Genomic DNA, 26843 nt, shown 5'->3' on the forward strand with positions numbered 1-26843 from the left:
GGTGGACAGTTGGTTCTGATGACTAGATGGACATCACGTGCTATACTCCCCCTAATAAACCACTGCATCATTACCCATAATGCTCGGGCCTAAGGCTCAGGCCTTGTCGTATCTCGTGCTTGCAAAATATTTATTTCTTCCTTATTCGCAGACTCAGTAGTCAGAAATGCCATTTTTCTGGCAGCCATAGCAGAAAGTAGAGATGACGACGCCTGACCAATTTCCCGGTTAACTCAGCATCGATGGTTGCAATGCTTGTAAAACTATTGTCACTTTTGATTGCATCAAACACCTCTCTAGATAGCTCTCTTGAGGTACGTTTTGCAAGAAGCAAGTATGCCCCCTGTTGTAAACGCTTCTCCTTTAATTTTGTTGTCTTTATTACTGCGCGATTGCCGATCTTTCCTAATGTGAGATGGAAAATTCCTTTTTAGTTCTATCAGGGTTGTTGTCAGCTCATTTGAGACTTCTTGAAATTCCTCTTGGGATACCCTAATTCGTTCTTTAGCTTCATGAAAATATATCAATTTGTCAATTGCCAAGGGTTTTGGTCTTCTCTATAAAGGAATTTTCGCTCGCTGTCGATGAATAATAACGAAGCTGCTACGAAAATTCAGGTGTCATCTACAGTGGCCAAGCAGAACTTACACCTGACAAAGTCATCGTTGCTTTTGCAACCATCCGCGCCTGCCGCCTAATTTTGTAAAATTTTGACCTACTCCCGACTTCTCGTTGCTCAGAATATCGTTTTGCTTATCTGACAGATCTTTCATTTCGTGTTTAACTGCCTTCACATTTTCTATTGTTCGAAGAGATACCATTTAAATCCACCATCTTTACTACAAAAAACAGATTCGTATTCTGCTTATCGATTTGTGGGTTAGGAAGTAAATAGTAACACTGGCTCTTTGAAGTGGTTGGGAAGGAAAGGGGGGGGGGGAAGGAAGATCATGAAATCTCGCACAGACAATATGGGGGAATCAAAGAAAAGCTACATTCTTTAAGGGAGATATCCCATAAATGCTCCGTTGTCGCAAGAATGTGTTTTTTAGACTTATTTTAATTTTCATTATTTTCAATTTCAGTTCAATTACTGTTATAAATCCAACTACTAAAAGGAAATATTTCAGACTTAAGATAAGCTTGCAGTTAATTCAAATGCTTCGCCGATACAAAAACCTATCAAACTTGACTAAAAATGTTTACAAACTGGAATAAAATGATGGAGAGCGAAACCTCTTTAATAGTTGAAAAAGAAACAAACGGACATGAAAACTAACAACAGCGCCTGCATTACACCAGGTTTAATGCCAGCGGCTGCATTAATGCCAGCGGGTCCACTGATGTCTTTCACGCCATAGCACTGATCATTTCCGGTCGCCCCAGGGTCCCGATTGTTTGCGCAGAAAGGATTGTAGTCAGCGAAGCCCAAGTCCAAGACTTCTCTCTCAGCAGAGGAAAAGGTGCAGTCAGAATAAATCAGATTCTTCAGACACTTCTTCCTCTTCGCTTCCTCCCTGAAAGAATGACAGTTAACAAAATCATCCTACGTATGTCTGTTTCCCTCGTTGTGCAGTTTTGGAACTGAGACTACATTAATTTCAATCTATTTCGGTTTACAAAGCCGAGCCAACTCTAATCGGTAAAACTCGGGTCACCCTCTTAACGTGGCCTGCTCATTGGCGTTTTCTTGCACTTTTGACAGTTAACTGGGTCTACATAAAGAGCCTTCTTAATCTGTCGGTTAATTCTACTACTATTAGCAATGATCAAAATATTTCTGTTTATATTTATTGTTCTTGTAATACTCAACCAAGGAGCAATTTTATTTGTCCTTTTTCTCTTCCAAATTTTTGGATTTTAAATTTTTTTTTCGCGGAGCTTTAAATTGAAAGAAATATGGTGGATTTAGATGTCTTCTAAAGTTAACGATACGTAAAGTCAAGGCCTTTTGAACACACTCGGATAAAGAAAAGAACTGGGAATAATGGTTTGAGTCTTGTCTTAGGAAAATTTGCTAAATTTTTACGCCTGTTCCTAAATATAATGTTATTTTCTCAAACATTCTCAAGACAAGAATGTAAAATTGTTCTCTGTTCCACAACTGCGCCTTATTCAATCATTTCCGTTAATTTATTAATGTTTAACAAACAAGTGCAAATACATTCAGAGTAAACCCACGGCATCACGGAATCTCTTTAATTTATTTTAAATCACAAAGAAGCATAGTTGATAACGTTGACGTCATCTATGCGTTTACATCATAGGAAAGCAACCAATCAGAATACGTGTATGATTCAGCTTATTGTATAAAAACAAATAGTCTACACCAACTCACGCGCAAAGTGAGGAATTCGATTTGTCCGCGAGGAATATTTGCCGGAAGGTCTTTCCACAGGCGTTTGCTTCAGTGACGAAAGAGCTGGAACAAGGCAATGATGACGCTGACGAGGGCGGTATTAGAGCGGGGCCTTCAGAACATTCTTTGCTGTTGAAATTCTGGTCTACAATTCTTCTGATGGTGCTGTCTGTCAGTGAGTCAGCACAATACTTCACCACCTTCACCACACAGTCTTTCATTTGGTTAAACTTTGCACTGGAATGAAAACAAGATACTGAGAGTTAAAGCAGTTTTTAAGTGAGAGTCCATTGCAACCCATGAACAGAACAGGCGACCTGACAGATACCGCGGTATTGCGTTAAAGTTGGATTAGTCGTCGTTCAAAACACCTCAAAGTTTATTGAACTTACAGACAGTTTCCTTTGGGGTCCTTTTGCAGTCCTTTATAGAAAAATGTGGCGCATTTTCGAGCAGTGCAAAAGTACTCCATGAAAGTACATTCGCCAACATCAGGGAGTGCCTCATGGCTTCCAACGAGAAACGCTGTAAGAGCAATGATTGACAGAAATTAATAAACCAGTGAGCCGTTTGTTATGAGAGCGATTTTTATGAATGTAAAGTAAGTAATTAGTAAGAAATGTAACGCTCTAGATTTTTATCACGCAAATACTGTAAAAGCCGTTAGTATTAAGGTGGCAGGGGTGGGGGAACTCATCATCGAGGGAGTAGAAATCTTTGAAGCAATCCCCTGACAGAGATAGTTTATGAATCTGTCTTCCCACCCCCCCCCCCCCTCCTTCTAACGCTCGCGTTAAAATCTCCCGGACCAAATGTGCTATCTCGCGTTCTTTTCATCAACAATTCCTTTGTCATCTTGCAAGACTACATAAGTTCCACAAAGCAATTATCTTCATACGCATGCATTGTCAAAAATCGGTCACGAACATAATGAACAATTTTGAGATTGCATTGAAGTTTAGTGCGCGTGCCGAGAAATATACAGAATCCACATTAGGATGTTTGAGAAGAAACACGTGTTTGACTTGGATTGCACTGCCCAGCTTCCCAGCTCTCTTCCCCCCCCCCCCCTTCCTTCCTTCCTTCTTTGTCCAAAACGCTTCGACGCCTCTGGGAAGTAATCTTACTCGTCAATATGACGAGGCAGGTGGGAGTCTGCCTTTTGGTCGAGCGTCGAGGGTCGAGGGTGAGGGTAATATCTCGAGGGTCCCAAAAATCCTAAAAATAATAAATCAATAATTAAATAAAAAATATTAAAATACAAAATATAATAAAAATAAAAAAAATATATAAATTTAAACAAAATAAGAAATATAAATAAATATTAGAGTATTCTACGCAGCATTTTTGGGCATGTCTTTGGGACAGTAATCTCTGAAGAAAAAAAAGTTGAAATGCTGAAATTTTTTTTTGGAAATGTACGACATGTTACCCTCACCCTTGACATATTACCATATTACATATTAAATTGTGCAGTCAATATTTTACAGCAGTCGGGTATTATACGGAATAATTTCGTTTTTTCGCCCTCCGAAAATGGTACAGTAATAGGTGCTTTGTTTGAGATTGATCAACACTTGTAAAGGCACATTTGTAAGACATCAAATGCTTTTACTGGAAAACCGCATGCCGGATCGACACCAGAGTTTTCTTTTCCAGAGATGTTTCTCCCGCACGAACATGGTAATCTGCTTACGAAAGCTGTAATGTTTGAAATTATATCCTCAATCTAGCAACAATTGTTGGGTGAAGGTACAGTATTCTTGTTTGAAGCATCCGGTTTTTGAATCCGAAACGAGTCGGAAACGTAGGTATGTAAGTTCAAATTCCAGAATAGGTCGCACGCCGGTTAGCGCTTGAGGCCACGCAATAAAGGCAATTATTGTGCAGTAAATATTTTACAGCAATCGGGTGTTTTGCCCAATTTTACAGAATAATTTCGTTTTTCACCCTCCGAAATGGTGCAGTAATCAGTTATTTCTTTCGATCTATCACGCAGTTAACTAGGATGTCACGCAACGCTTCCCCAAAGACATGCCCAAAAAATGCTGCGTAGAATACTCTAATATTTATTTATGTTTCTTATTTTGTTTAAATTTATATTTTTTTATTTTTTATTTATATTGTATTTTCTATTTTAATATTTTTTATTTAATTATTGATTATTATTTTTAGGATTTTTGGGACCCTCGACATATTACCCTCACCCTCGACATGTAACCCTCGACCCTCGACGCTCGACCAAAAGACAGACTCGTAGTTAAAGTACAGAATATTTGCCAATGAGCCGTAACGGAGTTTGGGTTTTGGTCGAGGGTCGAGGGTCGAGGGTACAAAGTCGAGGGTCGAGGGTAATATGTCGAGGGTCGAGGGTAATATGTCAAGGGTCGAGGGTAACATATCGAGGGTTCTTAAAAATGAAAATAAAATCATAAAAATAAAACGAAAAACGAGTTTGGGATTTGGTCTTTATGCTAACAAGAGTGTTAACGTACCTTTAGTTCATGATAAAACTAATAAATAAATAAAAATAAAAATCAGAATGAACAAATGAAGAAATAAATAAATGTACACGAGTCAAACGGAAGTTTGGTTGTATTGGATGGAACAGATAAAGCATTCAGTACACATTTTTATTTTAGCAAATGCAGAGCAAATATTGCAATAATTTTTTTTTTTTGCTTATACTTTTTAGACTGGGGTCGGGATATGTGGTATAGATGCCCCGTACCCTTAAGGTTATACAGTTCGAATCTTCCAAAATACATTAATTAAAAGTGCAGTTTCGAGGGTGCATTTTTTAAATTGCCCTTTTGAAGGCAGTTAATGATCTAAAAAAATTGATTCGAAAAGTTAACGTAATATTACTGACTAAATAATGAGTTTTTCGCCAGTCGTCTTTGGTTTTATCTTGATTTAGATCAGAACAGAAGAGCCTTTTCGTTCTAGACAATAGCGAGGGCTTGTTTGTTTTTATAGAAGTATACGTCAATGGTCAAATGTTACAAATTACAAATTACATGCAGGCGTTACAAATCTCGCTTTTTAAAGTCAGTTTAAAATCATAAGAAATTCCCCCTAGAATTAACGAAACTACTAGCCACAGGTTTTAACCAGCTCGTCTTCGGTTTATTTTGCACCACACAGCAAAAGAGCTTTATCAGTCTAGACGATATAGTCTAGACGCATTGACGTGACTTATCTATACTTCATATGCATATATGGTCCAATGTACAAAGTATTTCCGTTCGCAGACTTCTAATCTTTCCTGGTTTTACATCAGTGTGAGCGAGTGAACACGTGCTCTGTGCTACTGCTTTATTTTTTTATTTTTTATTTTTTTTTATTTTTATTTTTATGATTTTATTTTCATTTTTAAGAACCCTCGACATATTACCCTCGACCGTCGACATATTACCCTCGACCCTCGACTTTGTACCCTCGACCCTCGACCCTCGACCAAAACCCAAACTCGCCGTAACGACGTGGACTATATCACGCGGGTCGTTTTATGTTACAGTTCGGGTCAAATTAGCAAGGTATGTTTGAAACAGTGAATCGAAGGGAGAGAAACGCGATGAAGCTGAAAACAAAATTTGTACGTGTATTAAAGCTTACTTTCTAAGGCCTCCACTTGGAGGGTCTTAGCTAGGAATACTACTCTTGCGCCGTCATTGAACAAGCATGCAGACGTGGTACAGGATGTTTGCGTCTACAAGATATTGTGCAATACAGGATTTTGTGCTCTACATTAGGTGAATCGTTTTCAGGTCCGTGATTTGTATAAGAAACAAAAGGCATCTTCGGAATAGAAAAAGACAGACAAATAAATTTAAATTACAACTTTTTTCATCTTAACATTGAACAAAACTCAACATACAATGAAAATTAGCCTCCTCAAACAGACTGTCAATGATGATGGACACGTGGCAACAATAAATTAACATAAAATATTTCATTTTGCCATCTCTTCAGTCCTTCAACAGTGCACCGATTGACTTGAAGAGATGGACTACGATGTTTGAAACCTCGTCGGAGAATACAACAGAATTTCAGATCTCTATCAGTTATGCAAAACAGCATGAAAATTACCCACTTTAATTCTGGGATCAGTATGCGAACACGTCTCTTAAGATGGCACAGAAAAGCGCTAGCTCTAGTCATCAATTTGAAAAGATTCCAGCTAGCGTTAAGGTATTTAGTGCTGAGAAAGCAGAATTACAATGTAGTTCACGCCCGAACTCTCTAGTTGATTCGAGCAGCGATCAAAGTACGCATAACGCGTGTTTCTCTCAACTTGTGTCGTATATCGGAAAGTTTGCGAATGCATTGTTCGAGCGTAGCTTACGTCCTTTAATTCAAATATTTTTCTTTAGCAAACCAATCAACCACGTTTTGCTTCCGGAGCGAAACTAACGCTGAAAATTGGCCTTATACCCTTTTCAATAATCGTTTCATTGGCATTGCGTGAGGTCAAACCAGATGGTACAAGGCTATTCCTATATTTAGTGTCATGATCTTCTCGCCGACCGTTTCATCAGGATCATTGTTGTGGAACTACTCTTTTGTAAAACAGCTGCCTAACGCAACATAAAATGCTGATCACAGACATATTGGACAATTTAACGTTGCAAGGGAGTTTGCTTTATCTATCTATGCAAATCTATGCAGCAATCATTTCGGGAAGTTTGAGTAGAAGAACGTGTCTGGCTCGATGTACTGTAAAAATCCTACTTATTTACTCCTTTCCTTCGTCGCGCTCCAAAACGCTTTCGCTGCTTCTGAGACGCAAGACCACTTAATGATATATGTTATTGATTAAGCATATGGTTAAGGTAAAGGAAATTGGCCAACGCACTCTACTTCATGCGGATTGATCATTTTCATGTCCGTGATTCATAGTGATATCAGCCCAGGAATATCAGAAGCGAAATTTATGTTCTCTTAGACATTTCTTTTGTTCAGTCAAACTTATCATTGAAGAATTCATTTTAATGTTTATTTCCTCCCGCCTAGATTGGCTTCGCTATTTTGCAAGAGGGATTAATAAATTTTGTTGATTTTGTCGTATATTCGTGTTATACTATTGTAAAGAAAGTAATATTACGATGCAGCCAACGCCTCATTTTCCTCGTTTGATTCTAACTGTTATCAAAGTAACTGGAGCAGATGCTTCTCTCGCCTTGTGTCGCTGATCGGCAAGTACGCTAAGATGCAGGTCTTACCCTAACTTGAAAGAGTTGGCGAGAGACTCGAACAGCAAGTTGCTACAAATTTTACCAACAGGGACAAGAAATGCATCGAACGTGCAGTGATAAATAAAGGTGATTGAAAACTAGACTCAATTTAGTCAGGGTGTCATCGCGTTGGTCCGTAACTTGGAATCCATAGACGTCGCGATGAAACAATGTGAAAACATGTAAAGCTAGCAGAGCGAAGAAGAAAAATAACAAAACGAAGCCATCCGAAGCGAGACTACACGAAATCAACTCCATGTGGGGAATAGGATGATAAATTTTTTCAAGCGCTTGCATTTTATGTTCCGTAATATCTTGTAAACACCCACGTTTTTCGTGTTCTACAAACCGTTTGATTAGTACCTAAAGGTAGAGCAGTAAAAGATGAACTTACCCACGGCCACGACGACAATAAAAGTGAAACGCACAGAGATCTGCATCTTCGCTGCTCCTTTGCAAATGAATCGTCGAGTGTAACCTAGGTCCTATTATAATTACGAAAACCGTTTGCTGTACCGATTTTTCCGCTTTTTTCTCGGTGACGTCAGCTGAAGGTTTGGACATGCCTGATTACCTAAGCAAGGCTGGCCCAGTTGACCGGACTCCAACTATGATACGCAGTCACGCATTGTTTGACAAGAAAATTGAAGACCGGATTAAATTGTAGGCGACATCAAATGTCCTCCGCTAATGTTGGGTCGCAGTGATGGGGAACCAGCTGCTGACCGAAACTCGCTTTGTAGTGGGTACGGAGAACTCTTAACCTGTCTTTCTACCCTGTCTGATGAGTTTAAAACCTTTTCACGTCGGAATTTCGAAGCTTCTTACACCGCTGTCAGAGCCACTGATATCGACATTGGAAATGTTTAAGTATAGAATTAATGTTTAACGTAAATGCGTTCTTGCAGTTCTGTTCCCAAAACGTTTCATTTTCGGATAATTATCAACCAAAGTGCAACAAATGAAAGATATGAAAGATGACAGAAGAGATTCAGACACCACAGGTTACGCGTAAGACTGTCAACACTCACGGATATTGTGACCTTTGAAAGGTCACTTGTAGCGGGTTATTTGGAGCATTTAAAAAACGAACACACGAACTAGGTCAACTAGCGGTGACGAGAAAATAAAAGAATCCAAGTACGTATCGACTCCAAGTTTATTGTCACGATAATCAAAGGGTAGCAAAGAAACGTAGCGATGACAGTAACAAAAAATATTCTCATGATATGGTGCGGGCGTCGATTTAAGAGGTAATTAAGAAAACTTTATGTAAGTTACATTGTACATACCGAGAACGAAACTAATTGAGAATTACTCCAACAATAAATCATGCAAACAAATTGTACCAAGTTACAGTTGACTTACTTTAATTTAATTCCGAGGGAATTAACGTAAGAAGCTCGCAATCGTTTATTCAACCGTCCATGTCTGATTTGGAGATTGTGGCGGAGGTGGGGGAAGGGAGCGGGGAAAGGAGAAGAGAGTAATATTCACTCCCCACCCCCACTCCTCTCCTTATTTGAGACCGTCTCCCACCCCCTCGGTACAAGTTTCTTTCTCTCCTCAGCCTCCTTTGCCACTAAAAATGAACGTCTATTATGTAACAGTTACAACTACCGGAAACGAGGTCAAAATAAAAAAAAGATAAATAATGAGAATATAATCATTGAATGTTTAAACGAATCGTGAGTCTTTAATCGTAACAATTATTTAAAATACAATTTTAACTGCCCAAATATGCAGAAAGTCGCTGTCTAATTTTTAAAACACAAGTGTCGATTTCACTTTTCGCTTTGTCGCTATTTTAATATCGCAGAATTTACCCCAGCAGAACCTCATTTATTGCGTGAGCCAAAACAAGAACTTTTGTGTGGGTGAAAGCAAAGGCCAAAGCAAAGTCAGTAGACAAACCAAGCACATCCACTTATGGTTAAACAAGGCATTTACAATTCAGAAACTCATCACGATAGCTCAACGCAAGGTAACTTCAGACCTGGAATTCATACAATAACCACATTCTAAATATAAACGAATGACTAAATCATACTGAATTGACTTAACTCACTAATAACTAACTAGAAGATAACTAAGAGCAAAAACAAACTGGATACATTTATGCAATCTACCGCCTCGGACGATATACATGTTAATGAAAATATTGAAACCCTTGTTGAAGGCCTAAATGTAATAACTGTCCTAAATGTAATAAAGTCCTAAATGTAATAACATTTGGTCCTAAATGTAATAAAGTCCTAAATGTAATAACATTTAGTCCTAAATGTAATAACATTTAGTCCTAAATGTAATAAGCCTCTAATGCAATCGTTTAACTCCTTCAGTGCATTATTGTTATGGCGGACATCCACCTTGAGATGTTAAAGTGGCAGCTGTTGCACCAAAAAACCGCTGACCAGTATAAATATCACACTACGGGCTCGCTGATATCAATGGGCGTCCTTTTACTTGCTGGACATAAGAAATATCAGCAGTCGAAGTATGGTCCTTTGAGCGGTTTGTTGATCGAGTTGGAAAAAATTATTTCCAGCCTAAAGTAGGCTTGTGCTTGGCTGGAAGCTCAATAGGATGGAATCGATTGGTACGTAATCATTAGAACTTTTTGGAAAAGAAATTTACTACAATTGATGATGAACTAGCATGTTATTGTTGATGTTATCGTTCGTGTGGAAGTCCTAAGTACTGATGCACCATTTTAGAGCAGTCTGAATGATTTCGCTGTCACATGTTAATCCAAAAGAAAAGTGTTATCATCAATAGTGTTACTGAAATTTTGCACATCTATGTTATTCAGTGTCAATTGATTTTAATGAAGCATTTGAGTTCGTTTTTAAGAATGACTACCTTGATTTATTCAATTTTGAACCTGGGATATTGCATTTGTAGCCCTCTATGGCTTTACTCCACCTCAGTAATCAGTTCATGTACCATATGACTATAAATGGAAACTGTTGAGCTTTCCTTTTTCATTCATCTATTTATCTATTCATTTTCTCCCCTCACGGCAGGGAGAAGAGATGAAGTCAAAAAATGAAATGTAGACTTGAGATCAACTGTAAAATATATGTTTTCCCAATATTTCGGTTCGGGAACTGATGAACCTGTCATAAGGGGATAAAGGAAAAAAATGAATGGTTTATCAGACCATCAACTGACCATCATGCGTTGAATGTTGTAGCTCAATGCTCTTGCGTGGAAAAAAGGCAACATGTCGAGACCTGTGATCGTGAAATGGAATAATATATGATTGGTCAGTAGATATCTTGCTCTGTAAGTCACTTTATCATATGGCTAGCAGCGCGCGCGGGCAAGATGAAGTGAATCCTGTGTTCTGACTGGCTACCTGAGCGGGCATGATGGGCCTACCCTCACCCGCTTTGGATTCCCCGTATTGACCCCACGCAAGAAAACTTACAAAGTTCGTAACTTTTGGACAATGTCGGCATATACATAGAAAAAAAATAAACGACCCTCTTGGGTTTATTGTGTTGCAAACACAGTTGGCTTTCACTATCGGTTCTCGAAATAAACAAGCCATTCTTGATTCTTATCAAAGCGAGATCTTTTCTATACAATGAATCCTTTAATAATTAAGCCAAGAGAATACAAACTATCTTGACCAAGCTTGTTCGGTTAAGATGACTGGATGTTAGCCTCGTTCTTTTTTTACCTTTTTTACGGACCGAGACTTCGTCTCAGTCCATAAAAACGCAAACAAAAAAAAACAAAAAAAAAAAACGCCCAATATCCAGCCATTTTGACCTCACGCTTGGTCTATAACACTTATGAATATGTTTTATGCAGACCCATACAAATCTGGTAAGGAAAGACAGTACAAAAAATGCACTTACGAGCCCGGAATTTGTCTAACGTATAGGTCAGTGGACTTCCTTTTCCTTGTAATTTGGTTCATGAAGTGTTAACTCCAGCACTGATCACACAAGTATATCGTCAAAATCTGTTACACTTAATTAAGAGTCTGAGCCCATGATATAAAGAGAGCTATTGATCAGCGTTGTCATTGCTTTTGCGTCCGTCAATTTGATGCCAAAAGCACATCAGTATAAGGTTTTGTAGCCAATGCTTCTCAACCTACGTCTTTAGCAAATAAAAAGACCCTGATTAATATCAGCGAGCCCGCAATATGCCATGAATACAGGTCAGAGGATTCTTTGGTGCAATAGCTGTCACTTTAACATCTCAATGTTAGCACAGTTAAACGATTGCATTGGAGGCTTATTACATTTAGGACCTAACGTTATTACATTTAGGGCTTTATTACATTTAGGACCAAATGTTATTACATTTAGGACTTTATTACATTTAGGACAGTTATTACATTTAGGACTTCAACAACCCTTTCAACTTCTTATCCTTTAGTGATGAAGACATGCGGGTAAAACACGTTGGTAATGGTAAAAGAAATATATCGATGCGTGAGGGCTCAAAGAACAGCGCACAGCCGGGTTGTGTGTGGACATTTTGAAAGATTGCATAACTGCCTGCCATCCTTTACAAAACTATGCAAATCTCAGGCATTCAAGCTTGAGTGTCCATATTTGTTTTCCTTTCGAATAAGGTAGAGACATTGAGAATACACCACTTCGGTGTGTTTGCACGAAAATCGTAACAAGGACATCAGATCTCTTTTCAAACAGGCTCACAAATCATATCTGTTTCATTGGTAAAGGGTAATTCTCTCTGAAATTCGCTTGAACGCTTAGTGTGGATCAATGGGAACTCTGTCAAACGTTTTTAAAAGTTCTGCTTTCGTTAGTTTTGACCCTAAGCTGTCATTTGTGTTTCAGCAGGTTATGTGAGCCCACAGATGTCTGATAAGTTTATCTCATAATCTATATGGATGTAAAGTTACCTCGTTCATAACGGTTGGATTAAACCGACCCATCTTTCGTGTGCGCATACACCTTCAGCTGTTATGTTATGAAATAGCGGTTGAGGAGAAGATTATCGAAGAAGTGGTATTGCACAAATTTTGTTCAATCGTTCGGAAATTTGCAGAAACCAATGAAAAGACAAGTGCAAAAGCTTTGCTTTTAAGAAAAAAGAGAGCCTTAACTGTGAGTCTTGAAAGTCGTGAGAAACGAGTGAAAGATCTGGAATTCGGGTAAGATCTCTGTCGTCAATTAAGTAATTACCGTACATCTCAACAATCTCAACAAGATGAACCACTGATCTACTCAAACGTTAAAAGAACACAGACTGTATCAGTGAAATTAAGGCATTGCGAACTCGCCACATCACAGAGACGTTCACCTCTTGGAATCAAAGCGAAAGTTTGGATTGCCTTTGCGCATTACCTTCTCCCTCACCCTTCCACTACGTAATGGCTAAGATAGTGCCCGTGGTGCAGTTGGCCGCGTATGCTAAAAGTAGCACCTTATACGGTCGTACGGTCGTACGGTCGTACGGTCGTACGGTCGTACGATCGTACGCTCGCGCAGGTCGTATACCACCTTAAACTTTTCAATCTATTCAATATGGCCAATAACAACATCAACTCAACTTTTGAACTAAAGAGAAAACTTGATTGATGTTTGGAATTGATTTCTGTGATGTAAAAATGAAATCCAGTTATTATCTCAAGTATTTACAAATGTCTTCATGGTCGAATCCCAAGTCTCTCTTCGTTATCAAGTTTTAATAATGATATTCTAGTTCTAGCTTGTCTTCCCTCAAAGCAAACTTTCGCAATGCAAGGAATATTTTAGACAAATTTCGTATTTCATTAGCTAGAGTTGTTAAGATGATGGACAGTTGACTTAAAGACACCTAAATTATACGCAGTTACAGCAGAGGGTGCCGAATTAAATAACAGAAAAAAAATCTCAAAAAGACACCGTGTATTTCCAGCCAGAGGACGATCATGAAACAAGGATAGCCAAAAGAGAAAAAGTTATGGTAAAAAATTATAGGTTCAAACACGAGTTGAAAATTGGTTTTTTTTTTAATTTTCTACGCTAAACAGTGGAAGTTGTAACGTTATGGAAACACGGTGGGGCAAGGAGTCATACCTGACAACGTCAAGAGAAGATATAAGAGAAGCCCTTACGATTCTGGCGTCTTATTTTACTGACTTGCTGTTCTCACTTGTATACTCTTCAATCGACCTTAATGTCTTTAAACGCGAAGTGATTTACGGTTGTTTCTTTCAATTTTGGCTCATTTTCCCAAAGCGAAATTATCAGTCACGCTCAATAGGATATAATTTCAACTGAAAGTCCGCGAGCTCGCTGCATTTCTCTAAGGAGTTGAAGGTAGGTTTGTATTTTAGCATATAAAATGATTCGAACAGGCGTAGATTTGCGGGGTCTTTGTAGCACAATGGTCGTGATTCGATGCCTTTCTGGACTTTGTTAAAGCAAAATGCATCAAGTTTTTATAAATGTTGTCATGTTCGTATCAGTCGCGGTAGATGAAGGATGCAACGTGTTAATCAGCTATGTTCTGACATTTATCGACCGATGTTTTCAGTTATGTTCGATTTGTCAGGGTAAATTTGAGCCAGGGTACAGTACAAAAATTAGTTCGAGCTAAAGAAGAGCTTGAGTTAACAGAGCTCGAAGTAGCTGATAGTAAATGACTGGATTAACAGGGTGAAGTACAAGGGAAATCGGATCTTATTCGAGTTCCTGGCTGTTTAAGTTGACAGGTTTCGAGTTAGCGGGGTTCTACCGAATAAGAAAAGACATTTTGAATCCTTAAAAACCAGGTGTTTTTACCTTGATTGAAGTATCAGTTGTTTGCCAAGGAAATGTATACATATACCAACAAGTGTTTGGCTTAATGTGACTGCTTCGTCCCTCAACCTTTCTTTGGCGACTTGATGGACGCCTCCATCTACCGACTTTTGAACATCATCCCCCTGATTCTTGGACTCCCCCTCTGCTAACCCTTTGATAGGCTCCTTGTCCGATTTGTTACCAGTCCTTGTCCGAGCTAGACTCTTCACCGCTTTTTTCGTTTGAACTGGCTGCTATTAGCTGCATGTTACGGAAAAAGTTGTATTTAAAATGCCTTTTTCTGGCAGCCATGGCAGAGGGTAAAGATGAAGACGCCTGACCAATTTCCCGGTTATCTCAGCATAGATGGTTGCAATGCTTATAAAACTATTGTTATATTTGATTGCACCAAACACCTCTCCAGCAAGCTCTTTTGAGGTAAGCTTTGCGAAAAGCAAGTATACCCTCTGTTAAAAACGCTTCTTCTTTAATCAGTGTTTTCATTTTTTCTTCGTGATTGCCGATCTTTTCAAATGCTAGATAGAAGCTTCCTTTTCAATTCTATTTGAATCCACCATCTTTACTGCAATTCGTATTTTGCATAATGGCACTGTTGTAAAAATTCAGCTTATCGGTTTGAGGCCATGACATCTTCCACTGACAATATGGGGAAATCAAAGAAAAGCTATATATTTTAAGGGGGAGGTCAAGTAAATGCTCTGTTGTCGCGAAAAAAATCCTCCTTAGTCCCTCTACGGTTGTAAATATTGACCGGTCCCTTACAGGTACAAATCTTAGCCTAAACCTCTTTTTTTGGGGGGAGGGGGAGGGGAGTGGGGAGGGGTTGCAATAAAAGTCCGTTTACCAAAGAACTAATAAGTTTCACGTAGTTAGACGTAGTTAGTTTAGAGAAGTATTTTCTGGGTTTGGGGAGGTGTCATCTGCCGGCGTCATCTACAGTAGCCAAGCAGGACTCAAAATTGACAAAGCCATCGTTACTCGTCAAAGTCATCGTCGTAGAAGGAGTTGCAATAAAAGTCCAGTTACCAAAGGGCTATTAACTTTAACGTAGGTAGTCCAGAGAAGTATTTGCTGGGCTCGGGGACTGGGGGAGGGTAGTTGGGGCGTGGATGAGTTGTGATAAGGAAGAAACACTTTTGTTTCCAATTAACTTCCTTTATTCGAAATATCGTTAACGCATATGGCTCAGCGTAAAATCTAATTCCACCATTGCGGAAACAAATTAGTTTAATCGGTTTGCTGAAAAAGAATGTGTTTTTAAGACCAATTTTAATTTTCATTATCTTTAATTTCTGAAATGCTTTTATAAAAAGTGGTCGCTCAAGAAGTTAAGAAATAAAAGCCAACTACTTAAAGGAAATCTTTCAGACTCAAGATGAGTTTACAGTTAATTCAAATGCATCGCCGATACAAAAACTTATCAAACTTGACTTAAAATGTCATGCCAAAAAATTACATGACATTTGCCTCTAATTTTTTTTTTTCGTTTCCAGGCCCCCAATAGTGACACAAAATCATGGCGGAAATTGTTAATTTTTTAGCGAAAAGCAGAACTAGACAAAGTTAACGATAACTTTATCTAAATGTACGGTTAGATTTACGATATATATTTATTACTCTATCTATAAGTCGCAAAATACTTTGGAAAAGTGAAAAATAAACCATGTAAATCGGGCTTCGAAGTCGTCGAACTTGAAAGAAGTCGTGACTGGCATTGACCGCTCGGCCAAACAAACTCATCACTTCAAGCGGCCTGGAGCGGCCTAGTCGTTTAAAATATGCGAATGTACGGGTTGATCTGGAAAGCCTGGGATCTAATAAACATTTTGGCTCCAAATTCGTACGTGTTGAAGCGAAAAAATATATGTAAATCGGCGATTGAAAAGTACTTCTTCGCAGATGTTGGCGATGTTGCGTAATGCCCGCGCTATTCTTGTAATTTGCATTACGTTTGTGTTGTTTTGTGCAGTAGAGGCCGTGCAAAACGACGAAGAAAAGAAGGAAAACGGCGATGGCGGGAATTACAGCCACAAAGAATATCCATCATTTCAGGCCCAACTAAACAAGTAATCTTTGAATCTATAAATTCCAAATATGTCGTAAATTTATGAAGTTGCGCCCGATTTCATGTTCAGCAATTGATAAATGTTCTACATGTTTGTTGGCAGTAAACTTCTGTACGAATTGTACAAATCTTCAAAACAAGAGGCTGACCGTGAAGAAGAACTCGATCCAGAGGAAAGCTTAGGCAAACAAAACTCCGTTTTAAGGATACTTATACAAAAAGTCGGACAGGAGTGCGGGATCCCTGGTGTAATAATAAATCATAGGCTGATCCAAGAATTCAAAACAAAGATCTGGCGATTAAATCAAGCACTAGCCAAAGCCAAAACTATGGGAGGCAATGGGGTGAAAAAACTCTTTTCCAATTGGACAAGGGGTAAATTTTCAACTTGGAATTTTAAGATATATTACTATGAAATGGACTGTGTTATGCTCCAAAACGAAAACAATGAATTGAGGGGACAGAAAAGAAAGCTTGAAGATGATCTTAAAGATGAAAAGTGCAAGAAGGCCAAAATTGAGCAGAAAATGAAGGAAGCAGTTGCTAAAAACAAAGACATTACTAGCAAATTTCAAAAGAAATTTAAAGGGCTTGTCCAGAAATTAATGAAACTACAAAAAGATAAGAAATCAAGGGGTCCTACCAAAAGTAAAACATTTCTAGACTATAGCAAAAGGCATCAAACTAGAGTTCGAAAGCAAATGGTCACAGACTGTGAAACTTCACTTTCATTTCTTGGACTTCATAATTTTGTTGCCACTAAAGTTGAAATTTTCCATGAGAACACTCAAGAGTACGAGACTCTCACATTGGTTGATAACAATAACATTCAAAACTCATCTCGAGCCGAGACAGTCACTGATGAGGAGATTGATGACATAAATTTACTGCTGTACACAAAGGAAAGATTTAATATATCAAATGAAGCATACCATGAACTTTCTATGATTTGCAAGGAACTACCTCGGTCATGGAAAGTCAAGGAGAGGATAAAAGCTTTAAATAGTAAATGGAATCTGTCAAGTACTCCCAATGATACTTGTGGGATTCAGCAGAGCATAGAGGAACGACTAGAAGTAAGGTTGCAGACTCTTATGAAAAACAGTCCTAATGCTGCTTTCAAAGAAAATCATAAGATTCGAGTTAAACTTTCTGGGGATGGTACCAATATTGGCAAACGACTACATGTCATCAATGTTACCTTCACTGTCCTTGATGAAGGAACATTGGCTCAGGCAGCTGGTGGCAATCATTTGATAGCTGTTATAAAGGAGCCTGAAAACTATGAAACACTTTCCAAAGCATTGACAGACATCCGAAAAGATGTAGAATCTTTAAAACATTTGTCAGTGGGAACAGAGCAGTTTGAAATTGAGTGGTTCCTGGGAGGGGATTGGAAATTCCTTGCATGTGTTTGCGGTCTTGGTGCTGCCCATGCTACATACCCCTGTATTTGGTGTAAATGTCCCTTATATGACAAATATGATGGAAGAAAAGAATGGTCTCTCACTGATGTCTCAAAAGGAGCACGTTCAATTGAGGAGATTCAACAACAAGTGAATACAAGGTCAAGAACAGTGGAGAAGTACAATTCTAAACATGCTCCACTTTTTCCCTCAATTCCCATTGATCATGTTGTCATAGATTCACTTCACCTTTTTCTTAGAATTTCTGACAACCTAATTAACCTCGTCATTCAAGAGCTGCAACGTCAAGATGCACTTGACAAAAACAAAACTTTTAATGATGGTTTTAATAGATCAAAGTACAAGCACATGGCAGGCTGGGAGACTTATCTAAATGATACCCTCAAAATTCCCTTCAACTGGTTTGTCTGTAAGGATTCAAAGAAATTGAAATGGCGGGATCTAACAGGCCCAGAGAAACAGAAATTATTTAGGAACATTGATTTCACTAGGGTATTGCCCAATCACCAGAAATCTGATCAAATATCACAGTTGTGGAAACAGTTTCTAACAATTGCAAACATGTTGAGTTCCACTATTCCTCAACAGAGCAAAGAAGAAATTCAGGAGGCATCAAAATCTTTTCTGGAACAGTTTTTGAAATTGTATCACACTAAGCATGTTACTCCCTACATGCATGCACTGGTATGGCATGTGCCTGAGTTTATACAAATGTATGGTACTATCAGCTCCTTCACTCAGCAAGGTCTAGAGAAACTTAATGACAAAACAACAAAGGACTTCTTCAGATCTACCAATCAACGAGGAATGGATGCGTTAAAACAAATTGTACAAAAAAGGAACAGAATTGAATATTTCGAGGATCTTGGCAGCCAAAGAGGCACAAGAAGTGTTACTTGTGGAAACTGTAAATTAGAGGGTCATAATATTAAGACCTGTTTATCCCCATGTAGCTCATGTGCATTTAAACCATGTTGTTCTCCCTTACATGTGATCAAATCAAACAGCAAATGGGTTACGAAATGTCAAAATGAGAATATATCGGTCTAGAGATAGATGATATGGAAGTACCTTAATAAATTGTTGTTGTTATATCAAATAAATAATTTTGCAGCCCTAAATTGTACACAATACAAGCACTAACAAATTGTTATAATCTGTTATAAAAACTTGTAATAGATAAAGCTGAGATAGTGCCTATATCCCCCCGAGGAATAGGGATTATTGTTAGAATGGGCAACAACTCATCCTCTTTGGTCAACATTAATGCATTACATGTTTGATACTGTCAGAAACATTGTGGCTACTACTACTGTTAGGATGGGGGCGATTTCCACTCATTACTGTTGTATTCAGCCTTCACACCATCCCCACGAACAAATGTAAAAATGACTTCCAAGTCACTTTCAGTGTGGCTTTCTACAAGAGTATCGCCGACATAAACAAACTCTCTTACAGGCTTTTTTTCATGAAGCCAAAATCTTACAGTTGCAGGAATGACATAACAAAAGTCTCCATTTACATTTTGAATTCTCTCAAACCACTTACTACCAAGTAGATCGCATAAATGAGAGTTATCATCAACACAATGTACTTCCCGTCCTCTTGACTTTTTTACAAATCCAATATTTTGTAAATATGTTTTATAAATATCCATGTCAATCTGCATCTCAATTCGAACCTCCGGTGACTCCCTTTTGGTTGAAAATAGACTAAACTTTACTTCGCGGCCAAGGCAGTTGAATAAAGCTGAAGCCCTGTCAGACAAGGAATCTTCACTCGGTATGAATCGTGGTACCAAGCGACCAAGACTACTTTTGTCTCTGTCAACTAAGTCATCTCCATCTCTCCATTCATCAAAGTCACTTGAATATCCAATAAAGTGAATTTTCACTTTATTTTCTATTTTGTCTCGGTCAACAATCTGCAAAGAAAATATTATCTATATCTTAGGACTATTATGATTCACTTTGACGATATAACTTACGGTAATTTTTAGTACTTACTTGAAATGATCACGGATAAAATGTTCCTGAAATAAAATTATTTAAGAATCAAGTTTCAGAACGATCCCAGTTAAACCATGAGTATTTGAGGCGACGAAAATTCCCTTTTAGGTTAACTTGCTAAATATCAGTACTGTTATATTTACTTGCATAGCGGCAAGAAAGATGGGCCAAATAACTCTCACTAGCAACGGTCAACTATGCTATCAGGTATTCTGAAGTTACTCCTTTCATGTTAAACCGAAAACTATGAAATTTGTAAATTCCTTTATCTCTTAATGAACTTATTTCTTTCGGAAGAAGTTAAAATTATTCAAAAGAAGTGTGGTTTTATACCGCATGTATTACGTTACGAGGAAATTTATCAACAAAGCAATCTCCTTACTTACCTCAATTGGATACATTTTCTCCTGATCAACTTTTTCCGGTTTTTTGGGACGTATCTTCTCGGCTTTGAGATGAATGTGGCTTTCTATTCCGAGATAAAAACCTTCCACGGGACGAGTGCGCTTTTCAGCCGCCATTTTTTCTGTCTACTTTGTTCAGCCCCAGAGCCCGCTCATTCAAACTGCGCATGAGCAGGACCAATTTTTCAGTCTCGAGCAAATGTCTCCCTCAAAGGGGTAATTTTTTGGAATGACAAACTGGAATGAAATGATGAAGAGGAAACCTCTTTAATAGTTGAAAAAGAAACAAATGGACATGAAAACTAACAACAGCGCCTGCATTACACCAGGTTTAATGCCAGCGGCTGCATTCATGCCGGAGGGGATGTCTGTCACGCCATAACACTGATCATTTCCGGTCGCCCCAGGGTCCCGATTGTTTGCGCAGAAAGGATTGTAGTCAGCAAGCCCCAAGTCCAACACTTCCCGGTCAGCAGAGGAAAAGGTGCAGTCAGAATCAATCAGATTATTCACACACTTCTTCCGCTTGGCTTCCTCCCTGAAACAATGAAAGTTGACAAAATCATTCTACGTATGCCCGTTTCCCTCGTTATGCAGTTTTGGAACCGAGACTACATCGATTTCGATCTATTTCGGTTTACAAAGCCGAGCCAACTCTGATCGGCAAAACTCGCATCACCCTCTGAAGGTGACTTGGTTATTGACGTTTCCCTGTGCATTGATTCTAGTCAGTTTACTGGATTTCCATAAAGCGTACCTTCTTAATTTGTCGATTAATTCTATCACCATTAACAATGATCATGATATTTCTGTTTTTTTTGTTTGTTGTTGTTGTTCCTGTAATACTCAACCAAGGCGCATTTTTATTTGTCTCTTTTCTCCATCAATTTATTTAAAATTTTACTTTTTTTCTTCCTTTCTTGCAGAGCTTTAAATTAAAAGAAATAGTGGATTTAAATGTCTGCTAAAGTTAATGATACATAAAGTCAAGGCTTCTTTATCCACATCTGGATGAGAGAAAGAACTGGGAATAATGTTTCGATTCTCGTCTTGACAAAATTTTCTTCATTTTTACGCCCGTTCCCAAATTTCTTGTTATCTCTCAATTTTTTCAGGGGAATATTCTCGAGACAAGGGTGTGAAGTTTTTCTTTGTTCCACAATCGCGCCTTATCAATTATCTCCGTTAATTTATTATTCTGAGTAAAACCACCTCATCATGGAATCTGTTTGCTTTGGATAACAAAGAAGCAAAGTGGATAGCGTTGATGTAATCTGGGCGTTTACATCATAAGTAACAACCACTCAGAATACATGTAGGATTCAGCTTATTGTGTGAAAACAGATAGTTTACACAAACTCACGCGCAAAGAGAGGAATTCGATTTGTCCGCGACGAATATTTGCCGGAAGGTCCTTCCACAGGCGTTTGCTTTAGTGACGAAAGAGCTGGAACAAAGCGGTGATGCCGCTGACGAAGATGATATTAGAGCGGGGCCTTCAGAACATTCTTTGCTGGGAAAATTGTCGTCTACAATTCTTCTGATGGTGCTATCCGGCAGTGAGTTCGCACAATACTTCATCACCTTCACCACACAGTCTTTCATTTGGTCGAACTTAGCACTGGAAAAAAAACAAGGTAGCCACGGAGGTAAAGCAAATTTTGAGTGAGGGTCCATTGTAATTCATGAACAGAACAGGCCAACTGACAGATACCGCAGTTTTGCGTTACAGTGGAATGAGTCGCCCTTCAAAACACCTCAAAGTTTAGAGCTAATTAAGTGAACTTACAAACAGTCTCCTTTGGGGTCCTTTTGTAGTTCTTTATAGAATAATGTGACGCATTTTCGAACAGCACAATAGTACTCCATGAAAGTACATCGGCCAATGTTAGGGAGTGCCCCATGACTTTCAACGAGAAACGCTGTAAGAGCAGAAATTAAATAATCAGTGAGCCGTTTGCTATGAGAGTGATTTTTATGAATGTAAAGGAAGTAATTAGAAAGGAATGCAACGCTATAGATTATTGTCAAAAAAGTTTATGGATCTGTCCTCCTTGCACCCAAACACGCAAGTTTCACTTTCGGACCGGAAACTAACGCTCGTTCGGCATAAAATCTCTCAGGCCAAATATCCTGTCTCGCATTCTTTTTACCAACAGTTCCTTTGTCATTTTGTAGGACATGTATTGACATGCTTCATACACATTCATATTCAAAAATCGTTCACGAACACAATGAACAATTTTGAGATTGCATTGAAGTTAATTGCTCGTCGCGAGAAATATACAGAATCCAAATTAGCATGTTTAAGAAGAAGCACGTGTTTGGCCTGGGTTGCGATGAACTGCCCAGCCTCCCTCCCAGCCTCCCTCCCCTCTTCCTTCCTTCTGCTTGGTCCAAAACGCTTCGCCTCCTCTGGGAAGTAATTTTACTCATTGATATGACGAGCAAGGCGGCGGATGTTATTAACCAAGCAAGTAGTTCAAATACAGAATATTTGCCAACGAGCCGTAACAACGTGGACTATATCACGCAGGTCGTTTTATGTTAAAGTTATGATCGGGGAATACAAAATTAAACAATTTCAGATCTTTCTCAGTTATTGAAAACTACCCACTTTGTATCTGGGATCAGTATAAGAACGCTTCCCTTCTCCTTCACGCTATACAGTCGCAGTTGTATCTGTGTAACAGCCTTAGATCTCAGGATCTCTTTCATGAAATGAATCGACAAGTAGCTTTAACCCTGTTGCATGTGCACTACAGAAAAGCGCAAGCTCGAGTCATCAGTTTGAGAAGATACCTATTAGTGTTAAGCGATTTAGTGCTGAGAAAGCAGAATTACAATGAAGTTCACGCCCTGATCACTCCACTTGAGAGATGCGAGCAGCGATCAAAGTACGCATAACGATTATTTCTCTCAACTTGTGTCGTATATCGGCAAGTTTGCTTAGATGCAGGTCTGGGAAAAACGCAATTGCCCTAACTTGAAAGAGTTAAAGAAAGTGTAGGGGAGTTAATTTCAATAATCGTTTCATTGGGATTACGTCGGGTCAAACCGGATGATGCAAGACTTTTCCTATATTTAGTGTCATGATCCTCTCGCCAATTGTTTCATCAGGATAATTGTTGTGGAACTACTCTTTAGTAAAACAGCTGCCTTCTTATACAACATAAAGTATTGATCAAAGACATATTGGACAATTTGAGGTTGCAAGTGTATTTGCTTTTTCCAAAAAAGCTATGCAGCAATCATTTCAGGAGGTTTGAGTCGAAGAACGTGTTTAGCTTGATGTACGGTAAAAACCCTAATTATTTCCTTCTTTTCTTCGTCGCGGTCCAAAACGCTTTCGCTGCTTCTGAGACGCAATACCACTTAATGATATATGTTATTGACTAAGCATATGGTTAAGGTACGGGACATTGGCCAACGTACTCTACTTCATGCGGATTGATAACTTTCGTGTCCGTGATATCAGCCGAGTAATATCAGAAACGAGATTTATGCCATCCTCTCGTAGACGTTTCTTTTTTTTCAGTTAAAATTGAATTTATCCTAATGTTTATTTCCCTTCCGCCTTGATTGGCTTCGCTATTTTGCGGGAGGGATATGTATTTTAATTGCAAAAGTAAATAAATTTTGTTGATTTCGTTTTGTATCTGTGTTATATTATTGTGTAGAAAGTAATATTACAATGCAGCCAACGCCTTATTTTCCTCGCTTGATTCTAACTATTATCAAAGTATCTGAAACAAATACTTCTTTCACCTTGTGTCGCTGATCTGCAAGCGCGTTAAGATGCATATGCAGGTCTTTCCCTAACTTGAAAGAGTTCAAATAGATTGGCGAGAGACTCGAGCAGCAAGTTGCTGGGAATTTTACCGACAGCGACAAGAACTGCATCGAACGTGATAAACAAAGGTGACTGAAAAAACCAGACTCAATTTAGTCAGGGTGCCATCGTGTTGGTCCGTAACTTAGAATCCTTAGGCGCAGTGACGAAAAAGTATGAAAACATGCAAAGCTACTAGGGGGAAGAAGAAAAATAACAAAACGAAACCATCTGAAACGAGACTAAACGAAATCAACCCCACGCGAAGAATGAAATGATTAATTTTTGCAACCATGTCATTTCGAGTACTGTCATACCTTGCAAACACCCACGGTTTTCGTGTTCTTTAAACCCTTTGATTAACACCTGAAGGTGGAGTAGTTAAAGATAAACTTACCCACGGCCACGACGAGTATTAAAGTGAAACGCGCAGAGATCTGCATCTTCGATGCTATGCTCCTTTGCAAATGAATCGTCGAGAGTAACCAAGGTCCTATTATAATTATCAAAACCATTTGCCATCGTGACGTCAGCTGAAGGTCTAGACATGCCTGATTTCATGAGCAAGGCTGGTCCGGTTGGCCGGGCTCAAACTATAATGCACAGTCATTTAATTTTTTTACGAGATCTGCAGAGACCTGATTGAATTGTTAGCTAAATCAAATGTCCTCCGTTAAATATATCAATACTGACGTATAGTTGAACTATGTCATTGTGACTTTTGAGAGATCAAGTGTATCGAGTTCCCAACACTCCAAAAAACGAAATCCAAGTTTATTATCATGATAATCAAAGGGTAAAAAAGAAACGTAGCTCTGACGTTAGCAAAAAATATTATTACTGATATTGTGGACGTCGAACAAAAAGGCAATTAAGAAATAAAATCTTATGTAAATTACATTGTACATACCGAGAACGAAACTAACTGAGAATTACTCCAAATGAACCGATAATCAGAGTAACAATAAATCGTGCAGACAAATTGGAATAAGACATGGTTTGATGCTATTCTGGTTTACAGATTTAATGAATGTAACCGAAGAAGTTACAATTCATCTCACCCCTGATGAAGGCATTAGACAGGAGTGTCGAAACGTTGGGTCTATGAATTGTAACTTCTTCGATTACATTCATTAAATCTGTAAACCAGAGTAGCATCAAACCATGTCTGATTGTCCACCTGGTTACCATGTGAACTTTAATATAAATTGGAATAAGTCATAACTGACTTACTTTGGTTTAGCCCCTAGCTTTGGTTACGGATATGTAACTTACCACGAAAGCACGTGTCGTTTTGTAAAATAATATAAGCAAGTGATAAAACATGTACGTCTGTTAGGCTGTTATGACCACCAGAAAACATGATCAAAATAGAAGGATAAACAATCGGTAAATAATCATTGAATGTTTCAACGAGTCGCGAGAGTTTTTAAACTTAACAATTGTTTATAAAATACAATTTCAACTACCCAAATGCGCAGAAAGTCGCTGTCTAATTTTTAAACGCCAATCTCGCTGTCGATTTCACTTTTCTCTTTGTCGCTGTTGTAATATCGTTTAAGCGGCTCGTCGTTCGTCGTCATTTCAGCTCCTCCCGCCGTTTCAATCCTTTCATTGCGTAAGCCAAAACAAGAACTTTCGTGTGGGTGAAAGCAAAGGCCAATGCAAGGTCAGTGGACAAACCAAGCACATCCACTTAAGGTTAAACAAGGCAGTCACAATTCAGAGACTCATTACGATAGCTCAACGCAAAATAGCTTCTGGCTTTGAGTTCATACAGTAACTACATTCTAAAGATTAACGAATGACTAAATCATACTGAACTAACTTAACTCACAAGAAACTAACTAGGAAGGTAACTAAGAGAAAAAACAAACAGGATAAAGTTATGCAATCTACCGCCTCGGACAATATACATGTTGATAAAAATATTCAAACCTTTTTTCTTCTTATCTTTTACTGATGGAGAAATGCGGGTAAAACACGTTGGTATTGGTAACAGAAATATGTGGATGCGTAAAGGCTCAAAAAACAACGTACAGGTTGTGTGTGGAAATCTTGAAAGATTGCATAACTGCCCACCATTCTTTAAAAGACTATGCAAATCTCAGGCATTCAAGCTTGAGTGCCCACATTTGTTTTTCTTCTGAATGAGATGGAGACAATTTCATTGAGAATACACCAATTCGGTGTGTTTGCACGAAAATCGTAACAAGGACGTTAGATCTCACCTCAAACAGGCTAATAAATCATACCTGTTTCGTTGTTGAAGGGTAATTCTCTCTGAAACTCCCTCGTACGTTTGGTGTGGATCAATGGGAACTCTGTCAGACGTTTTAAAAGTTCTGTTTTCGTCAGTTTTGACCCAAAGCTGTCATTTGTGTTTTAGTAGGTTATGTGAGCCTACAGACGTCTGATGACAGTTTATCTCATAATCTATATGGATGTAAATTTATCTCGTTCATAACAGTTGGATTAAACCGACCCATCTACAGTCTGCGCAAACACCTTCAGCTGTTATGTGGGAAAAGTAAACTTGAGCTGCTCTGGATCGGAATGAAAAGGATCGATATGTTTAGAGTCTTTTTGCTGAAACTTTCCGTTTCGTATTTTACGTAGCAATGGTACTTTGGCTCTTGTCGAGTGTGGTTTTGATAGCTTTGGACTTAGTTAAAATGAAGCAGCGGTTTAGGAGAAGATAATCGCAGAAACGGCATTGCAGACACTGTGC

General features: G+C 38.5%; 4 protein-coding genes across 7 annotated transcripts; 1 reads left to right on the forward strand and 3 right to left on the reverse strand.

Moving 5' to 3' along the window:
- Nucleotides 1-1040: 1040 nt before the first annotated feature.
- On the reverse strand, nt 1041-8476 carry LOC113679894 (uncharacterized). Its single transcript, XM_089207094.1, has 4 exons — nt 7991-8476; nt 2752-2884; nt 2339-2596; nt 1041-1517 (listed from the first exon to the last, which is right to left on the reverse strand). Exons 1-4 carry the CDS (start codon nt 8034-8036, stop codon nt 1241-1243), a joined length of 714 nt encoding a protein of 237 aa, XP_089063220.1. The 5' UTR covers nt 8037-8476; the 3' UTR covers nt 1041-1240.
- Nucleotides 8477-15820: 7344 nt separating this feature from the next.
- On the forward strand, nt 15821-18917 carry LOC149045586 (uncharacterized). The gene is made up of 2 exons (XM_089206092.1): nt 15821-16441; nt 16544-18917. The coding sequence occupies exons 1-2, from the start codon at nt 16275-16277 to the stop codon at nt 18915-18917; spliced, it is 2541 nt and encodes an 846-aa protein (XP_089062218.1). The 5' UTR covers nt 15821-16274.
- LOC149045587 (uncharacterized) lies at nt 18158-20404 on the reverse strand. Of its 2 annotated transcripts, XM_089206097.1 has the most exons (3): nt 20263-20397; nt 19874-19899; nt 19658-19791 (listed from the first exon to the last, which is right to left on the reverse strand). In XM_089206097.1, the coding sequence occupies exons 1-3, from the start codon at nt 20395-20397 to the stop codon at nt 19770-19772; spliced, it is 183 nt and encodes a 60-aa protein (XP_089062223.1). In that variant the 3' UTR covers nt 19658-19769. The 2 variants fall into 2 exon arrangements, with proteins under 2 accessions (XP_089062222.1, XP_089062223.1); XM_089206096.1 differs by lacking the exon at nt 19874-19899 and having other exon boundaries at nt 18158-19791; nt 20263-20404.
- Nucleotides 20405-20518: 114 nt separating this feature from the next.
- Nucleotides 20519-24664, reverse strand: LOC113679901 (uncharacterized). 3 transcript variants are annotated; one of them, XM_027196878.2, is made up of 4 exons: nt 24510-24664; nt 22070-22202; nt 21644-21901; nt 20519-20818 (listed from the first exon to the last, which is right to left on the reverse strand). In XM_027196878.2, the coding sequence occupies exons 1-4, from the start codon at nt 24625-24627 to the stop codon at nt 20548-20550; spliced, it is 780 nt and encodes a 259-aa protein (XP_027052679.2). In that variant the 5' UTR covers nt 24628-24664; the 3' UTR covers nt 20519-20547. The 3 variants fall into 3 exon arrangements, with proteins under 3 accessions (XP_027052679.2, XP_089062220.1, XP_089062221.1); XM_089206094.1 differs by having other exon boundaries at nt 24430-24565; XM_089206095.1 differs by lacking the exon at nt 24510-24664 and adding an exon at nt 22898-22917.
- Nucleotides 24665-26843: the final 2179 nt, after the last annotated feature.

The sequence above is a fragment of the Pocillopora damicornis genome, chromosome 5 (genome assembly GCF_964200805.1).
Source record: "Pocillopora damicornis chromosome 5, jaPocDami1.2, whole genome shotgun sequence".
Taxonomy (NCBI): domain Eukaryota; kingdom Metazoa; phylum Cnidaria; class Anthozoa; order Scleractinia; family Pocilloporidae; genus Pocillopora; species Pocillopora damicornis.

Bases quoted from the DNA above. Each gene is read 5' to 3' on its own strand.
- LOC113679894 (XM_089207094.1), bottom strand. From the start codon at position 8,036: ATGCAGATCTCTGTGCGTTTCACTTTTATTGTCGTCGTGGCCGTGG. The intron at 2,885-7,990 runs GTAAGTTCATCT...TTGCTCTTACAG, and splicing joins TATTGTCGTCGTGGCCGTGG to CGTTTCTCGTTGGAAGCCAT. The intron at 1,518-2,338 runs GTGAGTTGGTGT...TCATTCTTTCAG, and splicing joins TCGAATTCCTCACTTTGCGC to GGAGGAAGCGAAGAGGAAGA.
- LOC149045586 (XM_089206092.1), top strand. From the start codon at position 16,275: ATGTTGGCGATGTTGCGTAATGCCCGCGCTATTCTTGTAATTTGCATT. The intron at 16,442-16,543 runs GTAATCTTTGAA...GTTTGTTGGCAG, and splicing joins TTTCAGGCCCAACTAAACAA to TAAACTTCTGTACGAATTGT.
- LOC149045587 (XM_089206096.1), bottom strand. From the start codon at position 20,397: ATGGCGGCTGAAAAGCGCACTCGTCCCGTGGAAGGTTTTTATCTCGGA. The intron at 19,792-20,262 runs GTAAGTAAGGAG...TTTTCTTTGCAG, and splicing joins AGAAAATGTATCCAATTGAG to ATTGTTGACCGAGACAAAAT.
- LOC113679901 (XM_027196878.2), bottom strand. From the start codon at position 24,627: ATGGTTTTGATAATTATAATAGGACCTTGGTTACTCTCGACGATTCAT. The intron at 21,902-22,069 runs GTAAGTTCACTT...TTTTTTTTCCAG, and splicing joins GACCCCAAAGGAGACTGTTT to TGCTAAGTTCGACCAAATGA. The intron at 20,819-21,643 runs GTGAGTTTGTGT...TCATTGTTTCAG, and splicing joins TCGAATTCCTCTCTTTGCGC to GGAGGAAGCCAAGCGGAAGA.